Below are 23505 nucleotides of genomic sequence, written 5' to 3'. Positions count from 1 at the left end.
GAGAAGAAGAGGAAGGAGGAAAAAAAGAGAAGAAAAGAGAGCAGGAGGAGGAGAGAAGTGGCTAGATGGACACTTTTCACGTTGACTTTCACTGAAGTGACCTTATTTGTAAATACACAATGTTCACAAGCTGTTGAAGGAGAACTGGGTCATTGACCATTGGGTAAGAGAAAACAAAAGAAACAACAGAAGAGTAGCATCGAGGAAAACAGCTCACATGTCACTCAATCTCCCTGATTTGTAATTCTGCATTTTGCTCATACATTCTTGAGAGGATAAGGAGATTTGTGATTCAAGTACACAACTACAGGTCTATGTTAGCAGTCTTTTACTTTTATTACACAACTCCATTTCTCACGAAAGCTTGCCATCAACATTTAATTAGGAGAATGAGCTTTGTAGAAACTCTTGACAGGGAGTGATATATTATTACACACACACACACACACACACACACACACACACACACACACACGCACACACTCCACCATTAGTCATGGAACAGCACAGGAAATACCATTATTCCTGAACAAATCATGGAAGCCCCACTACACTGCACGCCTGTGAAAAGCAGGCGCATACACAAACACACACAAACACCACCCTCACTTCCTTTTACACTCTCAACATCCCCTTCATTTACTGCAACACCCTTTCCTCACGGTGTGTGGGTGTGGGCGTGTGGTTATCAGAGTTGTGAGAGACACAGACAGAGAGAGGTATTTGAGAAGTGTGTGTGTGTGTGTGTGTGTGTGTGTGTGTGTGTACTGCCCCAGGATGTGCCCCCCTGGTGCAACCCTTCCCCGTGGGTCCTCTTAGCTGGCAGGATGCTCAGGGAGGCTCGCCCTCCACCGGCTCACATAACTCACACAACAAGTAGTCCCTGCCTTTCCTAGATAGCTCCCTCCCAAGCACACCCTGCCCTCTGTGCTTCTGTGTGTGTGTGTGTGTGTGTGTGTGTGTGAGTGTGTGTGTGTGTGTGTGTGTGTGTGTGTATGTATGTGTGTACCACTGATGTGCCAGATATGCACCTGATCGGTGTGTGTGAGTCGGTCTTCAGAATTATTGATTAATATACAATACAAATGCCATGGATCTGGGTCAGAGCTGACTCACACTATGGTCAGCTACGGCTTACACATGGGCCAGATCCGGCCCAGATCAGAACCAGCGTATGACACATATAGTAGACCCGTGGCCTCTGACCCACTGACCACATTGTGTCCCCCTCCTGCCGGGAGGATTGAGTGACATGATAGGAGGCAGAGGCATGAGAGATGAGCTCTGACACACCAGAACCACTGCATACTGCACACGTATTGATGAATAAATCATACTTAGCCTGGAGAGAATGAGTGGATGAGAGAGACAGAGAGAGAGAGACCAACTGAGCAAGATTTTATGCATTTATCCCTGTCATTTATTCATCAAATCGAGCTCTAGAAATGGTTTGAACATATTTTGCTGTACTAATAAAAAAGCTTGTATTAACTGAATTTAATGTAATGGGATTGTATTGAGAAAGAAACGTGGAGAGAGAGGGAGAGAAGGAGAGAGAGAGAGAGAGAGAGAGAGAGAGAGAGAGAGAGGGAGACAATTCAATAGAGGGAGAAAGGAAAAGGTAATGACAGGACTGAAAGGTCCACTTGCTTCCAATCAGAGAATTTAGAGAGAATATGAGAATGTAGGACAGACAGTGATGGACAGGACAGTGTGTGTGTGTGTGTGTGTGTGTGTGTGTGTGTGTGTGTGTGTGTGTGTGTGTGTGTGTGTGTGTGTGTGTGTGTGTGTGTGATGGAAGGGGCAGTAATGAAGAAGCATGTACTAATGAAGAAGCAGAGCATGGTGGTCAGATCTGATAGGGATGTAAACGGACACAGGTGTGTGTGTGTGTGTGTGTGTGTGTGTGTGTGTGTGTGTGTGTGTAAGAAGGTAGTGAGTGAGTGCGTACACCATGCTGCATTATTTAACCCAGATGAATGTGGCTCACTTTCAGGTGGTTCGATGGATCCCATATCTGCTACTAAACCAGAGTTTAGAGGGAGACAGAGAGAGAGAGAGAGAGAGAGAGAGAGAGAGAGATTATTTTGCTATGAATATGAGCAATATGTCTTACTTTTGCATATATGCATATAAATTTGTATAATCAGTGTATATATTGTACATATACTGTATATTCTATATGTTTAATTCTTCCTGAATGTGTTTAGTATCTTCAATTTTGAAATGGTCATGGCAACATAAAAATGACTTGAAAGAGACAAAGACTGTAAGAGAGAGAGAGAGAGAGAGAGGGAGGGAGGGAGGGAGGGAGGGAGAGAGGGAGAGAGAAAAGTAAAATGAGAAAGTAAGAAAGAAAGAGAGAGACAGAGAGACATTATTGAGGCTCAGCTGTTTCTACTCTCCCTGAGTCTAGATGAAAGGAGACATTCTCAGCCTCTGAGAATCTAGCCACGTCACACAACTTAAAAACTACAAATCCCACTAACTCATCTCTGATCATTTCCCAGGCAAAGCATAAACAACACACTTCACATCACATTCTTTAAAAACTCATTTTTAGAGGCTCATAAATATGAGGCTTCTAGCCATGGGATGAAGAAAAGAGAGAATGAGAGAGGGAGAGAGAGAGAGAGAGAGAGAGAAGGGAGAGAATGAGAGAGGGAGAGAGAAGTGTGTGTGGATTGTGTGTGTGTGTGTGTGTGTGTGTGTGTGTGTTAGACAAGGGGAGTGTGCATTTTCAAAGTTTGCTGGCTGCAGTTAGCTTGTTTAGCTTGGGGTAATGCCCGGACCTCTATTTAAACACTAACGCAGATGGCGGCTGCAGATTTTTCCTGCCACTCGTTTTTCTTCTCCACACTTTTTCACTCCCTCTTTTTTGCTCTCTCTCTCTCTCTCTCTCTCTCTCTCTCTCTCTCTCTCTCTCCTCTCTCTCTCTCTCTCTCTCTGATTGTAGGAAAAAGTGAGTGTGTCTCATTCTCTTCGCATTACTCACACACACATCAGCACTGTGGAGCAGCCGATGGAGCAGTGTGTTTGTGGAGGCCAATGTCATCGTGGGAGCACACTGCACACACACGCACGCACACACGCACACACACACACACACACACAAACACACACACACACACACACACTCCGTGGGCCGAAATCACTTTGGTGTAGTGGCTTTGACTTCACGCTGATCTGTAACTAATCACCTTAGTTGTGCCAATGACAAGCATGTCAAAAGTACACAAGTATCAAGTGGCAGATGTGGGTATTATAATACTTGCCATTTGTACAGTTCTTACATGATTACATGGGGATTAACAGACAGTGGTGTAATGACATGCATTTTTTAGTTGTTTCATTGTTGAATCATTTAACTGATATGGACTGAAGTTAAAGACTGTGCACAGTCACCACCGCTAGCCACAGTCACCACTGACAAATGAAAAACTATGTGATTATACAGGTTTCATACAAAAATAACTGCTCATACATCATGTTCAAGAAGGGTCTTTTAGGGTTGTCACTCCTAATGTTTAAGATAATCCTAAAAAGGCTAAAGAAAACACTGCAAGGATGAACAGACTTTTTTCCAAAGATAAAACATTGTAGATAAGCCTCCTGCATTCTACTTATGTATATATATATATATATATATATATATATATATATATATATATATATATATATATATATGTATGCAAAGTATGTACAGTATATGCTGTATGTATGTATGTATGTATGTATGTATGTGTATGTATGTACTATATGTACAGTATTTACTTATTAATTTATTCATGCATGCTTCCTTTCTAATATTTCAAAATGTATACACATATATAATAATGGACGATGACAAAGCCTGTTTAATTAGTCATTGTTATAGTCTGGCTCCCTCTTCTGGACAGTAGTGGTAACTTCACTCTCTAGTTGCACCAGCCTCGCATCATCCTGACCACAGAAACATCAGTTAAAAGGGATCCATATGGACTGATGAGAAACATTTTTTGCTCATTTAGTAGGTTTTAAGAAAGAGAAAATTGCCACATAGGCAAGTGCTGTGTGCTGTGAGAATGTGTGAAAGTCACTAAAATAGTCATTTGTTATTATGCACACTATTATGAAGCCTATAACACATGAAACATATATTTTTAACAGAAGAAAACAAAGTGTTTCATGAATCTTAACACACCCAACACTTACCATGCACTTCCCTTTCTTTCCTCTACCTTCGACTACACTTTGAGTAAACTAGTAGTAGTATTTATTGTTTTATTAATTGTTAACTAAGGTCTCTTTTTGGATAAAAGAGTCTGCTGAATGAATAAACGTAAATGTGAATCAGATTCTTCAAAGTAGCCTCCGTTTTCCTTCATGATGGCTTTGCACACTATGAGAATCATTACAACCAACTTCAGGTTAAGGTCACCTAGAATGCTTCTCGACTAGTGCTTCTCGATGTGTGGATGAAAAGCCAAGTGCTCAAGATATTTAGGAACTCCTTCTGGACTGTTGGAAGACCATTCTGGATAGTCCAGAGAATGCCAAGAGTGTGAAATGCTATCATCACAGCAAGAATGGGCTATTTTGAAGCCAAAAACATACAAATAAATAAAATATTTAGCTTTTTTTGTTGTTTACTATATCCCTATGTGTATTTCATAGATCTGAGTTTGAGTTTTCAGATTTGTGCACCAATATCAAAACATAATGAGTCATAAATGAGGAGATGTACAAACTTTTGACTGGTACTATAAACATTGATACCAAACATCTGTGTAAGTGTGTGTGTGTGTGAGTGTGTGTGTTTAGCTACAGGCTAAACGGACTAGACATTCCTTTCAATGGAAGAAAATGAGAACTGTTCCACACTGACGTGAGCTGTGCACAGCTACTAAAGTAAAAGAAAGAACACTCTTCCATTGATAACCATGTAGAGATGAAACACCCACTGGCAACAATGAAAAACTTTATTTTTATTAACAATTAGTAAAAAACAGTAGTCGTGAAACCCCTAGTGTGTGTGTGTGTGTGTGTGTGTGTGTGTGTGTGTGTGTGTGTGTGTGTGTGTGTGTGTGTGTAAGCTAGAAATGTTGTCTCTATGTTGTCAATAACTAGATGTGAAACAATCGTGATGTGAAATGAACACAATAACTGGCAAACCTATATTAAAAGACAACCCGAATGTTTCAACACTGAAATAATTGGTCAGTCCGGGCCTACGCAGGAAGCAATGTGAAAAATGATACTGGAAAATGCCACTTGGCTTTTAAAGCTTTCTCTTGTTTTGTGTCAAAATTACCTTGATCAGGACATGGTCATATTACATGTGTTGACATTCCTTTTATTTTTTTCCTTTTTCCTGTATCAGTACTTCTTCTGTATAATTTTAATGCCATATTTTTTCTTAGATTAATTAATAATTAAGAAAGGTGTAAACATGAAACACTCTGTAAAATATATTCCAATATTTAAAATTTGAGACAGACTTAATAAAAAATAGTACTATACATCCATATGTAAGAGACACAGACCTCTTCAATATAGCCACCATGTGGCTCTGACATGGGAATAGGCCCCTAAGTAAGGACTTGACTGTAAGAAACAAGAAAGGCCTCCATGGTCAAGGCCAAATCATTTAGTTCTGCTCCATTTTTAAAACACATTTTCCCTTGTGGTCTTCAGATGACAGCATGGCCATGTGAATCATAGATTAATGTATTATGGTTACTTTCTTCTCATCTGATTACAGGGTGATGACAAAGTTGGGGCTGAGCTCTTGCAAAGCACTGGAGATCATAATGACCATGGTGCAGCTCATACAGAAAAATAATATATTCACATATATGCAGCTTGAACAATATATTTTTCCCCTTGATTTTTCTGTATGGGTGTAGGCAGTGAGCCATCTGCAGATAGAGACCATGGCCACTTGGCATTTCATATTCCCTTAGAAACATTCACATTACATGTAATAGGCCTAGGTCTAGCACTGTGATAACACTAGTTTTCACTATCTATCCAAGCAAGCTTGGAATTTCACCATCCTAGGGGCAAGGCCATTTGGCCTTCAGTTGGGCATATTTGTTGGGGGGCACAAAGGCCACATGTCAGTGCACCAAGGCCAAAGTTAACTATACAGTAAAAATGATCAAAGTTGTATTTAGCCTATTCACTGCAGTAGACCTGCATCACTGTATGAAACATTACAAAAACATGAAACATGACATATTACATAGAACTGTAAATCATCTGATCATCTAATATTTACAGATATCTAGGCTATATATAACATTTATTTTATATTTGGCCTGTTATGAAATAACACAGCTCAGCTTTAAGAAACTCAAATAGCCTAGATGCATGCTTAGCATTTTGTGATCATTAAGGCTACTTTCACAAACTCTTAGTCAGCTGTCCTATGATTTACCAATATCTAGGCGATATTTGTAACATTTATTTTGTATTTGGCCCGTTATGAAATCATGTGGAACAATTTAAACACATTGTAAAACGTAAAGCCCAAATTTGGAGACATCCATGCATGTCGAAATTTACTACAAATTCAAAAATAGATTACTCTGGAACGGCTAACTGTACAGGGGACTGCTTTACACTTTTGTGTTCGGTAAGGTCTGCTGTTTATTCTGATATATGGTTTGTCATGTGTTAAAAGAAGGGTTCGTGAAGTATTCCACCGAGATGAATGGGTAGGGAGATCATGGGACGCAAAACCTTCAGTAGAATGTATGATTAAATTGAATTATATTTACTTTTCTCGCGAACCGTTCAACACAGCAATTACCGGCTAACAACATTTAAAAGCTGAGAAAAAGCTCTTTCATGTAATACTTGTGATGTCTGTGTGATGAATAGGCTACTTCGCGAGTAGTTCACCTAGAAGAATGGGTGAATTTGGACGCACTTTCTTTCTTGCGCTGTCACTTTCTCCACTGCGTAAAAAAACTAAATTAATTTGCACTGTGAATGCTAAGATTATGACAGGCCACAGGCTAACTAAAAATCGCTATTAGTAGGACGCATAGCAGAATATTGAAAGAATGGGGAACCAAGGCTACCGTGGCCTGTAAGCCTCTGATTTTCAAAGGGGCCTCACGGCCAATGCAAGGGGCTACGACGGCCATGGCCGTCGTGGCCGCTGTGAAATTCCTACCCTGTATCCAAGAGTAGCCTACTTTAGCCTACATCAGGGTCCCCTTAGTGTTGACAATGAAAAGACTGGGTTGTTGGAGAGGAGAGAAAGGGAAGTTGTCCTAACAGAAACACCAGTAAACTACAACCATCCATCAGTGAACCCGCTCAGTAGGTCAAGTAGTACAGCAGGTCAGCCAGTAAACAAACTGTTTTTCTTTACGATAAACAATGAAATGTTCATGTCTGCTATTAATAGCCTAATAAAAAGTAACATAGCCTACAGACAAATTGCCTGTTTATGCTAATAATAAGACCTTAATCTCACTCATTCTGTTAGGCCTACTGTCAAAAACAAAAACTACATTGTGTCGCCCTAACTTCCTAGCTCCAAATGATGTGGCCCCGGTCACCCTTATCAGAGCAGCTTTCGTGGTGTAGGCTATCCCTCATACAGGTATGACTTACCGCGTCACATTTTTATCACGTTTCGACCGGTGTGGAGTCTGCGGATGCAGCTCACCGCAGTTCTCTCTCGCATTTCTGCCGGGCTCGGGATTGGAGCACGGACGTCACGTGGTCGACCGAACTGCTGCCAGAGCTCATGTTCCAGCAGTCGGAAAGGAAGAGAGGGAGAGGGGCTAAGAATAGGTAGATGTGGAGAGAATGTCACCGGCACATAGGCTACTGTAACCGCGAATATTTAAGCTAGTCGGTTTGTCACTGACATGACATAGGCTCCTAACAAAACATTTAATCCACATGTACATCGACTCTATTTCTCGCAAATCAGAATTTACGTTACGTTTAGGCTCATTCGTCCATTCATTCATAGACTGTGCTCTGCTCCGGTTACAGTAGGCTACAGCGTTTAAGACTCTTGGCTGCTGATAGCCCGACTGGCAATTTGACAACATGACAAGTAAGTTTTTCACTGCATGATATTTTTCTGTCTTTGTGTTGGCTCTGTTAGGCTAAACGCATGGGTACTGCAACCTTGCGGCGTTTGCACGACTGCCTTCATTCATCCACTGAAGCGGCGAGAGGAGAGCTCCTAAAAGGCACAGGTTAACGTGTTGGCGTCAGCTGTTGAATGACATCTCACCTGCGTGATGGTCTATTTGAGCCATTCACCTGTGGAACAGAGACGCCGTTGCATCACCGCTTATGAAACTAGCCGCCGAATCCAACGAGTGCTATAGCTTCAACACAGGTCACTGCTACCGAGTTTTCTGTCTCTGTCTCTCAGTTCTTTTGAAAAATGTAGATGTCTGTACCGGGTCGACACGTTTTACAAACTCGGTTCATGCTCATAAACAAACATTAATGCTAAATGTAAGTGTTACTGAAAAATGCCCTCTTTATTTTCCACAGTTATGTTGCTATGGCAGAGAGAGAATAGAGCTAGATGTGGTACTTTTCCATGGGTCTGTGGGATTTCTGGGATATTATGTGGGTGTGGGTGCAGAACAGAACAGTACAGTGGACTGAACTGAAGCTTGGTGCTGCTTCACTTTTCAAAGGCTTGCCTAGCCTACTGCAAACCACAGATCTGATGAACACAAGAAAATTAAATGTTGTACGTAGCTCATTAATTAACATGGAGCTGATATGTATCACTTGTCTGTTCATACAGTAGCCTACGCCTGAGTGAGTAGACACACACACACACACACACACACAGTATACTCTTAACTCTCACTCACTCAGGCATGTTCTAAAATATATCCATATGGAGTCCTAGCGGAGGCCAGCTCAACACCCAGAAGAGATGCATGTGTGTTGGGCAGTGAGTGGCCGTCTCCCCCTAGTTTCCCCTGGGAGCCAATTACACAGCCTTCAGTGATGGGGAGCCTTCACTGTGTGTGTGTGTGTGTGTGGTGTCTACAATCCGCACGCCGGATTGTGTTTGGTATGAACATACTTGTGTATGTGTGAGTCTATATGATTGTGTGTGTGTGTGTGTGTGTGTGTGTGTGGGGGGGTGGTGCAGCACATGGACACATATGTGGACATATGTCACTGTTCTAATTCCAGTGGTTATAGATAACGACTGAGTAAACATTCAGTATGAAATGTTCTCATAATGTCAACGAGCTCTGTCAAAGACAGTTGCAGATACATAACTACTGGTCAGCTTTACATGGGAGAGAATTAGATAGCTATGGACCCCAAGGACACATTGGAAAAGGATGCATCTCTGGTGTTGGTTCTCACAACTGTTAACTGTTTTGCAGGTCTGGAACACCTCCTATCAACTTAATTGTGTTCTGCAAGTAGGAAGGTGAGTAATTTCCAGATTCAAAATAAGTCATGTCAGTGTTACTTAGAGACATGTATTCTTCCAACCATATATGCCATTGTACATTTGTATGGTATTGTATATTACATGCACACTCAGGAGTGTATGTAAGTATTGTGTTCGGCTGTGCACACAAGTGTATCATGCAAACAGCCATCCCCAGTACAAGTGTACACACACACACACACACAGACACACACAGAGACACCAACCACACACAATTCAACATTTATGCAGAGAATCATTATGCGTAATATGGGTTTACCAGATTATGCCAATTGCCAACCAAATTTTTGAGTGAATGCCATCCTTTATGGAGAATGTAACATGATCAGATGGTACATAGTTATCATCTACGGTTTAGTATTTAACACACTTGTCTAGTCCTAGTTGTTGGCCATGCTGTAGTATTTATCAGGATGAGTTGATTCTGAGTCATGATCTGTGCAAGGGTATTTATTTAACATGATCAATTGGTACCCAGTTATTGTCTGTCGGAATATATTGCACAACTAACTGGTACCCAGTTACAAGCCAGCTCTGAAACAGATCTGGCTCAGCCTTGGTCGGCGTCAGGCCCAGTTCTGGTCCAGCTGTGACAGCCACCTGGTAAGGGCGGGCCCGCTAATGTGTATAGGTGACCCATTGGATGCAGTGCGGTGGTTAGTGCAAGCTATTTGTTGCTGCACTAGTAATCTGTGTGAGACTGAGGCAGTAAGAGAAGAAGATTCTGCATTAGGCAGCTAGGCAGTTTTTCTTTGTTTAATGTTGTTCTTAGCCAGTGATGGTACCCACCACCACCACACTCACATACTCCCCACTCAAAGCCCCTACACCACCACTCCCTTCCTCTTCCCTTTTACCCATCCCCCTCCCCCCTCCCCCTACTCTCCTGGCGCGTTGCCATGACGGCCGCTTGGAATGCTCGGTCGGTCTCTGCCGAGGGGAGGTTGGAAGGGGGTGGGGTGAGGGGTGGTGGTGGTGGTGGTGGAGGAGTGTGTGTTTGGGGGTGGTGGTGGTGTGTGTGTGTGTGTGTGTGTGTGTGTGTGTGTGTGTGTGTGTGCGCGTGTGTGTGTGTGCGTGTGCACATATGTGTGTGCGTGTGTGGAGGGGATGTATGTGTGTGTGTGTGTGTGTGTGTGTGTGGAGGGGATGGCGGGGTGTGCTCGAGCTCAGAACATAACTGTAGCACATTTTGCACTCAGTCTCAGCGAAAGCTACTGTGTCTCCAGCTCTGGAAACACTGTGCACACAGAACTAGCCTGCACCTCCCCGTTTGATAAGAAACGTACCGCAATACACATATATCTGAGTACACATTCGTCCTTATCTAAGCACAATGCATATGCAAATGCAATTATGAAATTAACTGGCCGTATGCAAATCTCACTTCCAATTGCTTCTGATTAGGAGGAGGAGAGAGTGTGTGAGACACGATAGACACAGGAGGGAGGAGAAGAAGAGAGTGCAGAGAGTCTGGCAAAAAAAAAGAAAGAAAGAGAGACAGAGAATTCGCTCATGGATTATACAATATGCTGATGTTCGCCAGGGTCATATGTGCAGAGAGCATGAGAATACAAACTGGAATATTCTAGAATATAGCATGCACAGCTTCGTTAGAACAGATGATGCTAATGATGAAGCTTTCCTCTCTCACACTCTAGAATGAACGTATAGCTTCTATAGAGTAGGGCATGATGCAGAAGAGTATTTCTGCTCCCAGCCTATGCAGTCGATCTCTTTTCCATCTCGTTAAAGACTATGTTATGTCTACGGTCCAGTGTTCATATCTGCACACTAATAGTGGTCAACCAGTAGTTCGAGGTCTGGTTGCAGTAGACACACACGAGTGAGTGTGAGTGGACACAAACTGTATGAGTGCTGTCGTGAAGTTGAATGGGTGTCGGCTAGAGTGAGTCATATAAGCGTTGTCGTCTTCTACGGTCTCCCAGTCTAAAATTAGCACCTATCTGTCTGTCCTGGAGCTGGAGTCTGGAGCTGGAGATGTGCTTGGGACTCCAACCCAGCTCTTAGTCAGTGAGAGAATACACACACACACACACACACACACACACACACACACACACACACACACACACACACACACACACACACACACACACACACACACATACACACACACACTTGGCCTGTGACCCAACCCATGTCTCAGCCAATGAGGTTTGCTGTGGTGTTCACCTCACCTACACTCACAGTAACGTCTGAACTCCCACATGCAAATAACGCACACACTTCTCAAGTCATCTCAGCTATTGCCAAAAAATGATTATGTCTTAACTATTCCATGCTTATACCATCTATCTGTCTGTCTATCTGTCTCACTGTCTGCATATTTTTATAGTATACCTGTGTAGGTGCCTGACCCTGATCTTCTTGATCTTCCTGTCTATCTGTCTGTCTGTCTGTCCATCAGTCTTTTAATCTGTGGCTGTCCAAACACTATTAAATACTATTAAATGTATTTAGGTGTAGTAGTATTATGTGTGTACTAGATGTGAATGAAAAGCTCTTTGTGTGGTCATGTCCTTCAGTCAGATAAAGACAGTCTAACACACACACACACACACACACACACACACACACTCAAACGGGCTGCATGTGTTATTCATGATCTGGTGATGCCAGGCTAAATGAGGAGTCTAATCTTAGCAATGGTGTTTCGAGGGAAGCCTTACACAACGCCAGCACACCAACACACTCACCACCCTACCAAAAAGTGACACAAACAGCACCTGACCCTTCCTTGTGTCCTCGGTCTGTGCCATGCGTTAACATGAGCAGCTGATCAAGAATGGACAAATAATATGTAATATACATCAACATATAACAAAATATGTAATTTACATTAATAATGTATGATAATTGCGGAGTGATATGAAAGACTTGAATTAGAAGCACAAACTCCGCTGTCATTGACAGCGGTCATTATTTTTTTCAGAGGTCCTCTAGTCGAAAATAATGACCGCTAGAACTAGACCGCTAGAACATAAGTCAATGGAGCGTTCTACTGGCATTGTGAAGAGCCGTGTAAGAATATAGAGATAAAATAGCCTGGTAGTGGTATTTGTCAGTAAATGACAAACTGGTTTGTCTTTACCCATGCTAAGATGGATGGTAGCACCACATGCTAAGCTGGTGTGTAGTGGCATATGCTAAACTGGTTTGTACCAACACATACAACTGCATCTCGAAAAAGTCCACTGCCCTGCCCAGACTGGGTGATTAAAGGCTCATGAAACCATTGTCGGTGTTTTGACTTAGCTGATCTGAGCTCTTCTCAGGTCGACATCTCTGTATTATAAATTCTTTATTGTAACATTTTGAGATTCTGGATTTTTGATTTCCAAAAAAAAAAAAAAAAAACTGCGAAAAAAAAAAAAAACTTTTCCATGATATTCTAATTTTTTGAGATGCACCTGTACAAAAGCTAATTACAGATACAGATAGTGAAGACAAAGGCAGTGACATCTGACACTCTTCTCCCCTCATCCACGTTATCTCTAATCCCGTAGAAGGGAAAGGAAGTGACCTTTAGTCTGCGTAAGTGCCCCGGGGCTGGTCCAGGATCAGCCAGACTGTAATGACTCCCAGGTGCCCTGGCAGAATTGCCCTGTTCGTCTCTGACCTCACACCAGCGCAGCGGCAGCAGCAGCACACCAGCGTGGTCATGAACCACAAGCGCAGAGCCAGAAGCGTGGGGGGAGGGGAGGAGAAGAGAAGAGAGGAGAGAAAAATAAGAAAAAAAGGAAGAGAACTAAAAGAAATGGATGAGGGACAGATATAAATGAAGAGAAAGAGAAGGAACAACATTGAATGGAGGGTGGTGAAAAGGAGAGGAGAGAGGGATGAGGTTATGATACAAAAAGGGAAGAGAAGAAAGTAAAAATAGAGAGGGAATGAGGGAAGGGGAAAGAAAATATATAAATGAAGAGAAAGAGAAGGAACATCAGTGAAGGTTTGAGAGAGAAGAAGAGAGATGGGGATAGAGAAAGTGATTAAAAGAAAAGAAGAGCAGGGAAGTAATTAAAGGAATGGGGAGGAGAAGAACAAGAGAGGAGGAGAATGAGGAGAGAAACGTGTGTGTGTGTGTGTGTGTGTGTGTGTGTGTGTGTGTGTGGAATGGAGGGAGCTGAGTGGAGCTGACAGTTGCCCTGAATATCTGCTCTGGAACAGAGAAGCCAGCATCCTAACCACTGCAGCGTACCCTGGACTGTGTGTGTGCATGCATGCATGTGCGTGCACTTGGATATGTTGTGCTTTTCTATACATTCTTTCAGGTGCATATAGATTGTGTGTGTTGTATTTAATGCCGCCTGCAGTTGTCATACATGGACATGCCTACTTATTGTGTTAGTGATATTATTTTGATGAACATGAAGCTAAACCCACAGGGCAAGATAAGATCTAATTGCAGATGCCTCTGTCTCTATCTTTCTTTGTGGTGTGGTGTTTTAAACTTGTTCGTTAAATATGTTCCCTCTGCATCTCCCTGCTTCTCGTTTGCTCTGCCTCTCTCCTTCTTGCATCTCTTTCCTTTGCCCTCACTACCTCTCTCTCTCCATCTCTCTCCATTCACTCTCTTTCTCTCTCCATCTCTCGCTCTTTCTCACCACCACCACCACCTTGCTCCCTCTCTCTCCTATTATTGTCTCTCTCTCTCTCTCTCTCTCTCTCTCTCTCTCTCTCTCGCTCTCTCGTTTGCTGCCTCTGTCTCCGTCTGCGCTGAAGCCTGACTGAGGAGGGGACCACTGGGGGAGGGGGGGTGGTGAGAGACGGATTGGGGGGGGGGAGAGGGAGACAATAATAGGAGAGAGAGGGAGCAAGGTGGGGGTGAGTGGTGGTGGTGGTGGTGGTGAGAGAGAGAGAGAGAGAGAGAGAGAGAGTTTATGAGATGGGGGGTAGAAGGGGGGGGGCAAAAAGGAGAGCAGAGAGAGAAGGGAGAGGATGGAGAGAGGGAGTGTGTGAATTTTAAGGGAGAGAATGGAAGGAGTAGGAGGTATGGAGCAAGGGAAGGAGAGATGGAGAGACTAAAGCAGAGAGAGAGAGAGAGAGAGAGAGAGAGGAGGATAGAAGGAGGAAGGGAGTAAGGGAAGGAGAGAAAATATACGAGGCAAGATACAGTTGGAGAAGGAGAGATGAAGGACAATGAGGAAGGGAGTGATGAAGGGAGGTAGTGAGGGAGACAGAGAAGAAGGAGAAAAAGGGAACGGGGGCAAGGGAGGGTGGTAGAGAGAGAACGCTGAAATGATGGAGAGAGAGAAAGAAAGGAGGGGCAGAGGTTGGGAGGGGTGGCTGGAATGGGAGAGATGAAGGGAGGGAGGTAAGGGGGGAGAGCCAGCGATGGAGGTTGGTAGAAAGAAGGCTGAAATTGAGAGAGAGAGAGAGAGAGAGAGAGCGAGCGAGAGAGAAACAGAGAGAGAGAGAGAGAGAGCGAGCGAGAGAGAAACAGAGAGAGAGAGAGAGCGAGAGAGAGCTGAGCTTGGGTGATGAAGGGGTAGGGTGGGGTGGGGTTGGGAGTAGTAATCAGGACATAAAGGCATGAGCCATTGGGATACAATGGAAAGAAAGAGCTGAGAACATAGAACATCAGTGAGGGTCTCTAAGTGTATGTGTGTGCGCGCGTGTGCGAATGAGCGTGTATGTGTGTGATATTGTGTGTGTATGTTTACGCACATGTATCCATATCTATGTGTGCAGATCAGTGTGTAGTGAAGTGAAGTGATTCTCCACTGTCACTAAAGACAACATATGACATATGATTTTCATGAGAAAAATCCTAATTGAGAAAAATCCCAATGAGAAAATGAAAAATTGTCTCTCTATTTCTCTCTCTCTCTCTCTCTTTGCCCTCTCTCTCTCTATCTCTTTCTCTGTTTCACTCAGAGATCTTTATCTGTTTCACTCAACAGAAATAAAGGAATTAGGAACATAATACTTAATGTAAAACTAATATACATTTCAAGTTAGAAGTTTAATGATTGGATGGTTGTAGATTAAGCATCTCTTTTCACGCTTTATACTCAAATAAAAAACAAGTGATGCTTTAAAATAAGCCCTCACGAGACATTGTATTTTTGCTCTATTTTACCTGTGTCCACAATTTACCTGTATTACAATACTGATCTGTAACATTCTCTCTATCCTCTATCTCTTTCTGCCCCCATCCAGTGTGGGGCGCGGCCTTCCAGAGCGATGAGTGGCATCCTGAAGAGGAAGTTCTCTGAGGAGGATGGCTCCTCCCCTTGCTCGCTGCTGCCAGAGTTCGATGACGTCTCCGGTAGTGACAGTGGCAACAGCAATGACAGCGTCAACCCCCCCACCACCCAACTCATGCGTGAGTGTCCATCCCAGCATGCATTGCGATGGAGGTCACCTCAGGGTCAGTCAGGACAGCTGAGCTTTCAGTTGATTTCTAACTTGTTGAATAAGCTGGCAATATGTAATATACTATTATTAACTGTTTTTAGAAAATAGATATGTGTATATGTAAAACATTTTTTTACAAGAAACATTTGTCTCATTTACATCTGAGATCTATTTTACCGTTATGGGCCTGCGAGGCCTCTGGTGTCACTTACTGGCTATATATCAAGGTCTGTTGACCTTACTTTCAGAATGATACTAAAGGGATATTAGGCTGTTGATCATATTATCTATCTTCATAATGCTAGGACTGCATTCTGCTTTCCTTATAAAAGCCACATATGAAAGTGACAGCCATGATTACACAATTTAGTTACTAATTCCATAATTACTTTTTATTCAATGATTTGTGTATTTATTGTGATTTTTTTACAACTCATCCTTTTATTGTTTAATTTCTGCTCTTTTTTATTTCATTTATGTCACTGTGCATTCATTATTCATTTATTTCAGTTAATTTACCTATTCTTCACTATCTCAATCTGGAGGAAACCTTGGGACTTTCACTATTTATAAATATGTCATTTTGTAATATGTAATGTACAGTAAGTTATTTTAACTTCTGTCATCTGTGATTACATAGATGAGACAATTACAGCAATTATTCACTGCCTATCTTCATTGTAGGTTGTATGTGTTCCTTTGAGCAAGGATGTTTCTATTTTTATGGTATCAATCATATGCTATCATTATCTTTATTCTTTCTATCTTTTTCACTCTTTCTGTTACTTTGCCTTGTCTTAACTCTCTCTCTCATATATTCCCCTATCTCCACCCCCCCTCACTCCATCTATCTGCCCCCCCCACTCCATCTATCTGCCCCCCCTATCTATCTGCCCCCCTCACTCCATCTATCTGCCCCCCCTATCTATCTGCCCCCTCACTCCATCTATCTGCCCCCCTATCTATCTGCCCCCCTCACTCCATCTATCTGCCCCCCCCCCTATCTATCTGCCCCCCTCACTCCATCTCCCCCCTCTCTCTCTGTCTCTGCAGCCTCGTCCATTCTGAAGCGCGGTAAGCGCATGCGCATGCGTGGCGTCAGCTTCCAGGGCGTGACGGTCTACTACTTCAGCCGTCGACAGGGCTTCACCAGCGTGCCCACGCAGGGTGGCAGCTCGCTGGGCATGTCGCCGCGCCACAGCTCCATCCGCCGCTTTACCCTGGGCGAGTTCGCCCGTGAGCAGGAGAGGTGGCACCGCAACATGCTCAGGGACCACCTCAAGGAGGAGAAACTCAACGCCATCAAACTGAAGGTCTTCACACCTCGACACCCACCTGTCATTGCAGATTTCACTTTATGTTCATCAACAATGAACGTTATGTGTTCGAAAGCAACAGTTTTTTTTATAAATTAGCAACATGAGTATTATATAAATTACTTGAATGTCTTTAGTTGATGGGGTTACAGTGAAGTTAGTTAAGTTACTTTTGTCCTGAAAGAAATTTGTCCTCTGCATTTAAAGGTGCAGTCAGGGATTTGATTCGATTTCAAGCCCATACATTTTTTTGTCACATTCAGCAATCATCTCCTCACAACTGCTAGCTGCCCATGCCGTAAGTACACTGTAAAAAAAAAAAAAACGGTCTCTGTAGGCAGCCCAGACTCAGAAAACTGGAAACAAACAAAGCCAACCAAACCAAACAAAAACAAAACCCTACATGGAATTTCTCTGGGAATGCTGAAAGAAGAGGTGAGCTACCTCTCTGATGTTTCGTCTGCTAATAAGTTTAAATATAAACATAAACACAAACAAATGTGACTTCCTGCACAATCCCTGACTCCACCTTTAACCCGTTTAAGGTTAAGTTAGAGAACCGTTTGTGCTGACTGACCTTTGAATGACCTTGACCTTTGCCAATTCTCCCCTGCAGCTGACCAAAAGCGGCGTGTTTGAGTCGGAGGAGGCGGCGGCGGCAGCGTTGACGCTGGCCGATATCCGCGAGGAGGAGATCGACGTGGCGAGTGCCGAGGTGGACGAGTACTTCTTCCTACAGCCGCTGGGCATCCGTAAGCGACGCGCGCTGCTAAGGGCCTCGGGCGTCCGCCGCATCGACGGCCAGGAGCGGCACACGCTGCGTGCCATCCGCGTCTCACGCAAGGAGTGCGGCTGCCAGTGCCGAGGCTGCTGCCGCCCCGAGACCTGCGCCTGCAGCCTCGCCGGCATCAAGTGCCAGGTAAGGAAACATCCTCGTGAAAACACCTGAACTTCTTAAAGGAACAAGCCAACTTTTTTCAAATTAGCTTATTTGCTGTCTATCCCAGAGTTAGATAAGAGGATACAAATCCTTCTTGTTTTTGTGCGTGCTATAACTCAGTCTGACACCGTTAGGCTAGCTTAGCTCTGTGTGCAGATACGTTAAAACAATAGTCGCTACAACACAGGTGGCGGTCCATCGGAAATGTGCTGGCTGAAAAGCCTTTCAGGAACTGCGTGGCATATATGCAATTCCATCAACATGTCGCTTCAGGAACATGAAAAGGAGAAATATCTTTTGATTGACAGACTACGGCCGCTAATTTAAATGCTAAGTGCTGAGTTTAAAGTCTAACTAAAGATAACTTTATAAAGCTATAGCTATACAAAATCTATTTGCAAATGTAACGCCATGAAGATCCCAAGCACAACCATCGGTGGGGCAGCTAAAAGCTGTCATGTGCCACATGATGGCTTCAGTTCATACACGAGAACTTTACTCATAGACTGACTTTGCACTTTGCCCAGCATTGACATTAGGGCTCTACATCTTTGATTTCAGTTATGCACATAAAAGGATGTTAAAAGACTTGTGATCCTGGCTACTGTAGAGATGCAAATAAGCTGGACACACTCAGGTCTTTGAAAGGTTACAGGGTTGCTACAGGCGTTAATGCTACCCGTTTAGGGAGATGATGCAGGCACTTATCAGTAAATAATGATCACGTTTCATTCTTACCTGTTGAAGCTAGGACAATGTACCCTCACTTCTCAACAATCACATGGTCCATTCAATACTGCGTTACTGTAGATCATTTCACAGGTTCATTGGTGGATGCTCATCAAGTGCTTGATGCAAAACCTCATCAGAAAATCACTAAAAACTGAGCTGACTCTCTAACCACTACACACTCGTGTATCTGTGTGTGTGTGTGTGTGTGTGTGTGTGTGTCCACAGGTGGACCGTATGTCCTTCCCGTGCGGGTGCTCCAAGGATGGCTGTGGGAATGCGGCCGGGCGCATCGAGTTCAACCCGGCACGTGTGCGCACACACTTTTTGCACACACTCATGAAGCTGGAGCTCGAGCAGCAGCAGCACCAGCACAGCCTCTACCTCGCCGCCACCGGCAACGGTTACCATGGCGACAGCCCCCTTGCCCAATCGCAGCGTGACTCAGACCATACTTTGATGGAGGCTCCCAGCATGCACCTGGATGTGGCTAACGAGGCCGAGTCTTGTCTGCAGGAGTCGGAAGAGGAGTACTGCGACGACGACGAGGACGAAGAAGAGGAGGAAGAAGAAGACGAGGAGGATGAGGAGGACGAAGAGGAGACCGAAGAGGAAGAAGAGGAGGAGTCCGAGCAGGACGAAGACGAAGACGGCAGCAGTCTGCTGAGCGGTCTCTCCGACTCCAGCACCCACAGCCTGGCGGGCAGCGATCTGGACGAGGATGACGATGATGACGACGAAGACGAGGAGAGGAGGAGATGGGGGAATGGCGAGGATCGGATGAGCCTGGGTTCTCCCTCCGTCTCGCTGCCCTCTGTGTCCCTGCCCTCCGTCTCGTTGGCATCTACCATGGTCTTCCCGGCGCTGCCCAGCTTCTCTGAAGCCCTCCGGGAGGCCGATGGCACTGACCTGGGCTCCTACTACAGCAGTAGCCCCTCGGCGCAGTACTACCCCATGGACAGCTACACCTCCGCCTCCACCCTCCATGCCTCCGACTACTCCACAGCCAACAGCTACAGCACCTCCCCTGCTCACACTGCGCCCAATTACACCACCTCCGGCTACGCACTGTCCATCGCCAACCCCAGTTACACGGTACTAAACGACGCGCTGAACGGTTCAATGTCCAGTCACACGCAGGACTCTCTCTACACAGGTGCTGAATACACAGACTCCAACCATGCCATGTCTGACTACACAACCACCAACCACATCAATGGGCATGAGTGCAATCAAAATCACTTCAACCACTATGGGTCATTTTCCTCAGTAGCGCCAGCTAGCACTGACAGTTCTACCAAACTCTGTGGGACGAGAAATTTGAATTTGGTGCCATCACTTGATTCTTTCAGTATTATGCCTGACTCTTATAAAGACATGAACCAATCACAAGTGCAGAATGGACATCACTCTTATCTTTTATCCAATGGTGAACATTCCACAGCCATTTGCTCTGTCACTGATGAGAAAAACAACTATTCAACCACTGAGGACTTTAAAGACACAAAAAAGGAGCAGCAGGTTGAGTTCCAGAATTTTCTCAACAGTAACTCACAAGAGCTACCAGTCGAGAATGGAAGCCATGTTGGGAACCAAGATTTGAAAGAGGACCCCAAGCAGCACCAGGCTGAGCCGCCCTGTCTGCCTGAAGAAAAAGACGACCTCAGTCTTGCTAATAAGCCTGTAGAGGTCAATCAAGCCTAGCTAATTAGCCATGTCTAAAAAAAGACACCTTATTCTGGTCCTCTTGACTGTCAGAAAAAGGTCAAAAGGTGAATCTTTATCACTCTTCAGATTTCCCTTTGTGGGATCATCTGAGGGCAGCAGCACTTGGAATTGTCTAGGCTGCCTCAGGGGTTTGATGTCAGTTATTCCAGAGGTCCTGGACACACAGAGGACATCCAGAGGGTTTGGCCAACTGACTGACCGAACCTCATGATGGATGTTCTTACCCAGAAAAAAGGGGTATTGTGTAAAGTCTGGTTATTTATGGTTGTATGTGTAATTTGGAATGTTTTGATTTTGATATTACATGCATGTTACTTCATGGCTTTTCATGGCCATAAAATAATTTCTATACTTGAAGATGAGAAAAAGAATAGGCCTATGGTTGCACGGTACTGCACACAGCTATATCTTTTCAGTCTCCTCTTTTGTGATTTCTGTCCTTCATGGTTTGCGAAAGCATGACTCAGGCTTCTAGCTGGAGATGAAAAGACTCTCTGTAGGTTGGATGTTATCTATGTAATATCCTGTGAATGGCCTGTTTTGGGCATTAACCTCCATACTAAACAGCCGTCATACTCCCCAGGATTTCTTTGTTGAATCATGTGTGTATTAAGTGAAGTCAACCACCAGGGAGATTCTGTGAAGGCACTTTCAATATGTGTTGGTAAATACAAATGGCTTATCAACATCAACCTTCCAATCCCAACCGTTGGGAAAGGTTTATGAACATTATGTATTATGTTCATGTTGGGACGAAATGACTTATTTTCAAAAGAAACCACATTTCTGGATTTACGTGCCAAATTCTTGTAAATATAATTGATCTGTGCTAGTCCAACTCTGAACACTCTTGTTTTCATTTGTTCTTTTACAGTAATGTAAAGGAGATTTATTTATTGAAAAAATAAAATCTAAATCTGCTTCTGTATAAGTTTTGTGTATGTTGGGGTAAGATACAGAAGGTAATTTCAGCCTTTAACTTCAAATGAAGGTCGTAACAACAGTAGTTCTTGATTCTTTTCTTGTAATTGTGTTGTCAACTGCAGTCTCTATCTTGCAATCTTGCTTTGTGATTAAACAATCATTAACACATTTATCTTACTGATTCCGTATATGTAAGTGGCATGTGTATCTGCACATACATGCATTTCTGTGTACCTCAAACTATGTGATTATGTTGGATAATTGCATGTTATTAATGTCATTTTCATCCTCAACTTGACGTTTAATTTTTAAACATTTCTTTTACTGTGGGCAGAAAGGCGGGCTACACTAGGCCATTTTGTAATGTGTCAGAATGTTGATGTTGGGGAAACGAAAATGGGGGGTATTTGAAACAGGCCAGATCTCAGTCAATAATAACTAGAAATATAGCTGACTTGATTGAATAGTTATTTATATATAAATACTTTAGAAATGCATCAAACTTAGTAATATACTGCCTGATCCTCATAACAAACAAACTAACAGCTGTTCGGTCTTGCACAAGGGGCGCATTTGGTGTATGGTTGGTGTAAACGTGCAACACTCTGACCGGGCAGAGTTTGTGTAACCACATCTTTTCCTGTTAACGTCAGGGCAAAAGGTGGGAAGCTCGACTGGTCAATGACCAGTTTTCATGAAACATTTATTTTATCTTTCAATATATATATAGGTTATACAACAACAACAACAGCAACAACAAAAGTTGTACAAACACAAAAAATAGCAACGGCAGAACATTTTTACAGCACATGCATTGGCCTGGTGAGTCATGAACAGGGGGCTGGTTTGCTGCTGGGACAACAGCACTGTGCCCACTATTCCTTCTCTCAGCGTTTTGCTGGATTTTTTATTTATTCAATGGCAAATTATCATTTTAAATTAAAATTAAGTTGTCATTAGCTGGGTTTTCTGGCTTGAAAATTGACCATAAAATTATGTGTTATGATTAGGTCCAGAATGGTACTCAGAATGGTTCCTCCTTTCTCCCAGAGGTGACCACTAGGTGGCAGGCTTGGTTTTCCGAAGCTAGGGGACTGGGGCACTTTGGCAATTTCCACTGTTAACTGCAGCTGAGGCTGGTGTTAACAGTGGAAAACAGTCTCAGGTGTTTTGCTTGGTACATTTGAGCCAGATTCAAAAAAAGACCTTGTATAACTGTATTACAACATTTAAATGATCTTTTCATGCACATAACTGAGGATGTTCCACATCAAAATCCACAGAGATATTCCCTAACATACTCTGTTGTTGTTTTTTTGTGAAAGTTTTTTTTTCAAATGCTCCCAAACTTACATTGGTGTAGGCCTTGTTCCTGAAGGTAGAAGGTACCAGTATTCTTGTACAATCTGTTAGTTGCATCTGTGTCTGATGCTCGTTGGCAAGCCTTAAAATGAACACATCACCCAGAGGAATAGAGAAGAAGAATTTTCCCAATAAAATTAGAGGTTTTATTTTATTATTTAGTGTGTTTTTATATTATATTTTTTACATTGGTATACCACAGACAGAATGAAAACAAATTAAGGGTACAAATCAGTAATAGACTCCAATTGAGTGCCCTTTTTAATTTTTTTACTTAATTTTGGGGACTAAGCCAAATCTGTTGAATATTAAAAAAGTAAAAACTACTTTTTTTAAGAGTCAGGCCTATTTTATGTAGCAGTCTGTGAGCCAATAAATAGCCAACTGATTCTCTATTTTTCTCTCTATCTCTCTCACACACACATACACACACAAAACACTAATCTTAAACACCACATGTTCAGTAACCCTGTCTTTGTAAAAGAGCCTTCCACACTAAAATTCACCTCAGGCGCCAACAAAGGGTCTGTGAATGCTGTCCTATAGACAAACACTGTGCAAATAGACTGCAAATAAAATTACAATAGGTCCACCATGCTCTTTAAGCCTGAATGGCCTTTCTAAAAACATATCCAGGATATTCCATTTCAGGTTGCATGTTCAAGCTCAAGTCG

At 43.2% G+C, this 23505-nt stretch overlaps 1 protein-coding gene across 3 annotated transcripts; it reads left to right on the top strand.

Annotated features, from left to right (window-relative positions):
• Positions 1-7766: 7766 nt before the first annotated feature.
• Positions 7767-21637, top strand: LOC125288226 (cysteine/serine-rich nuclear protein 3-like). 3 transcript variants are annotated; one of them, XM_048234405.1, is made up of 6 exons: positions 7767-8065; positions 9381-9427; positions 15639-15845; positions 16886-17145; positions 17765-18067; positions 19046-21637. In XM_048234405.1, exons 3-6 carry the CDS (start codon positions 15659-15661, stop codon positions 20519-20521), a joined length of 2226 nt encoding a protein of 741 aa, XP_048090362.1. In that variant the 5' UTR covers positions 7767-8065; positions 9381-9427; positions 15639-15658; the 3' UTR covers positions 20522-21637. The 3 variants fall into 3 exon arrangements, with proteins under 3 accessions (XP_048090362.1, XP_048090363.1, XP_048090361.1); XM_048234406.1 differs by having other exon boundaries at positions 15635-15800; XM_048234404.1 differs by having other exon boundaries at positions 15635-15845.
• Positions 21638-23505: the final 1868 nt, after the last annotated feature.

Source organism: Alosa alosa, chromosome 23 (genome assembly GCF_017589495.1).
Source record: "Alosa alosa isolate M-15738 ecotype Scorff River chromosome 23, AALO_Geno_1.1, whole genome shotgun sequence".
NCBI lineage: Eukaryota > Metazoa > Chordata > Actinopteri > Clupeiformes > Clupeidae > Alosa > Alosa alosa.
The sequence above is the reverse complement of the archived record's forward strand: the minus strand, read 5'-3'. Positions and strand labels throughout refer to the sequence as shown.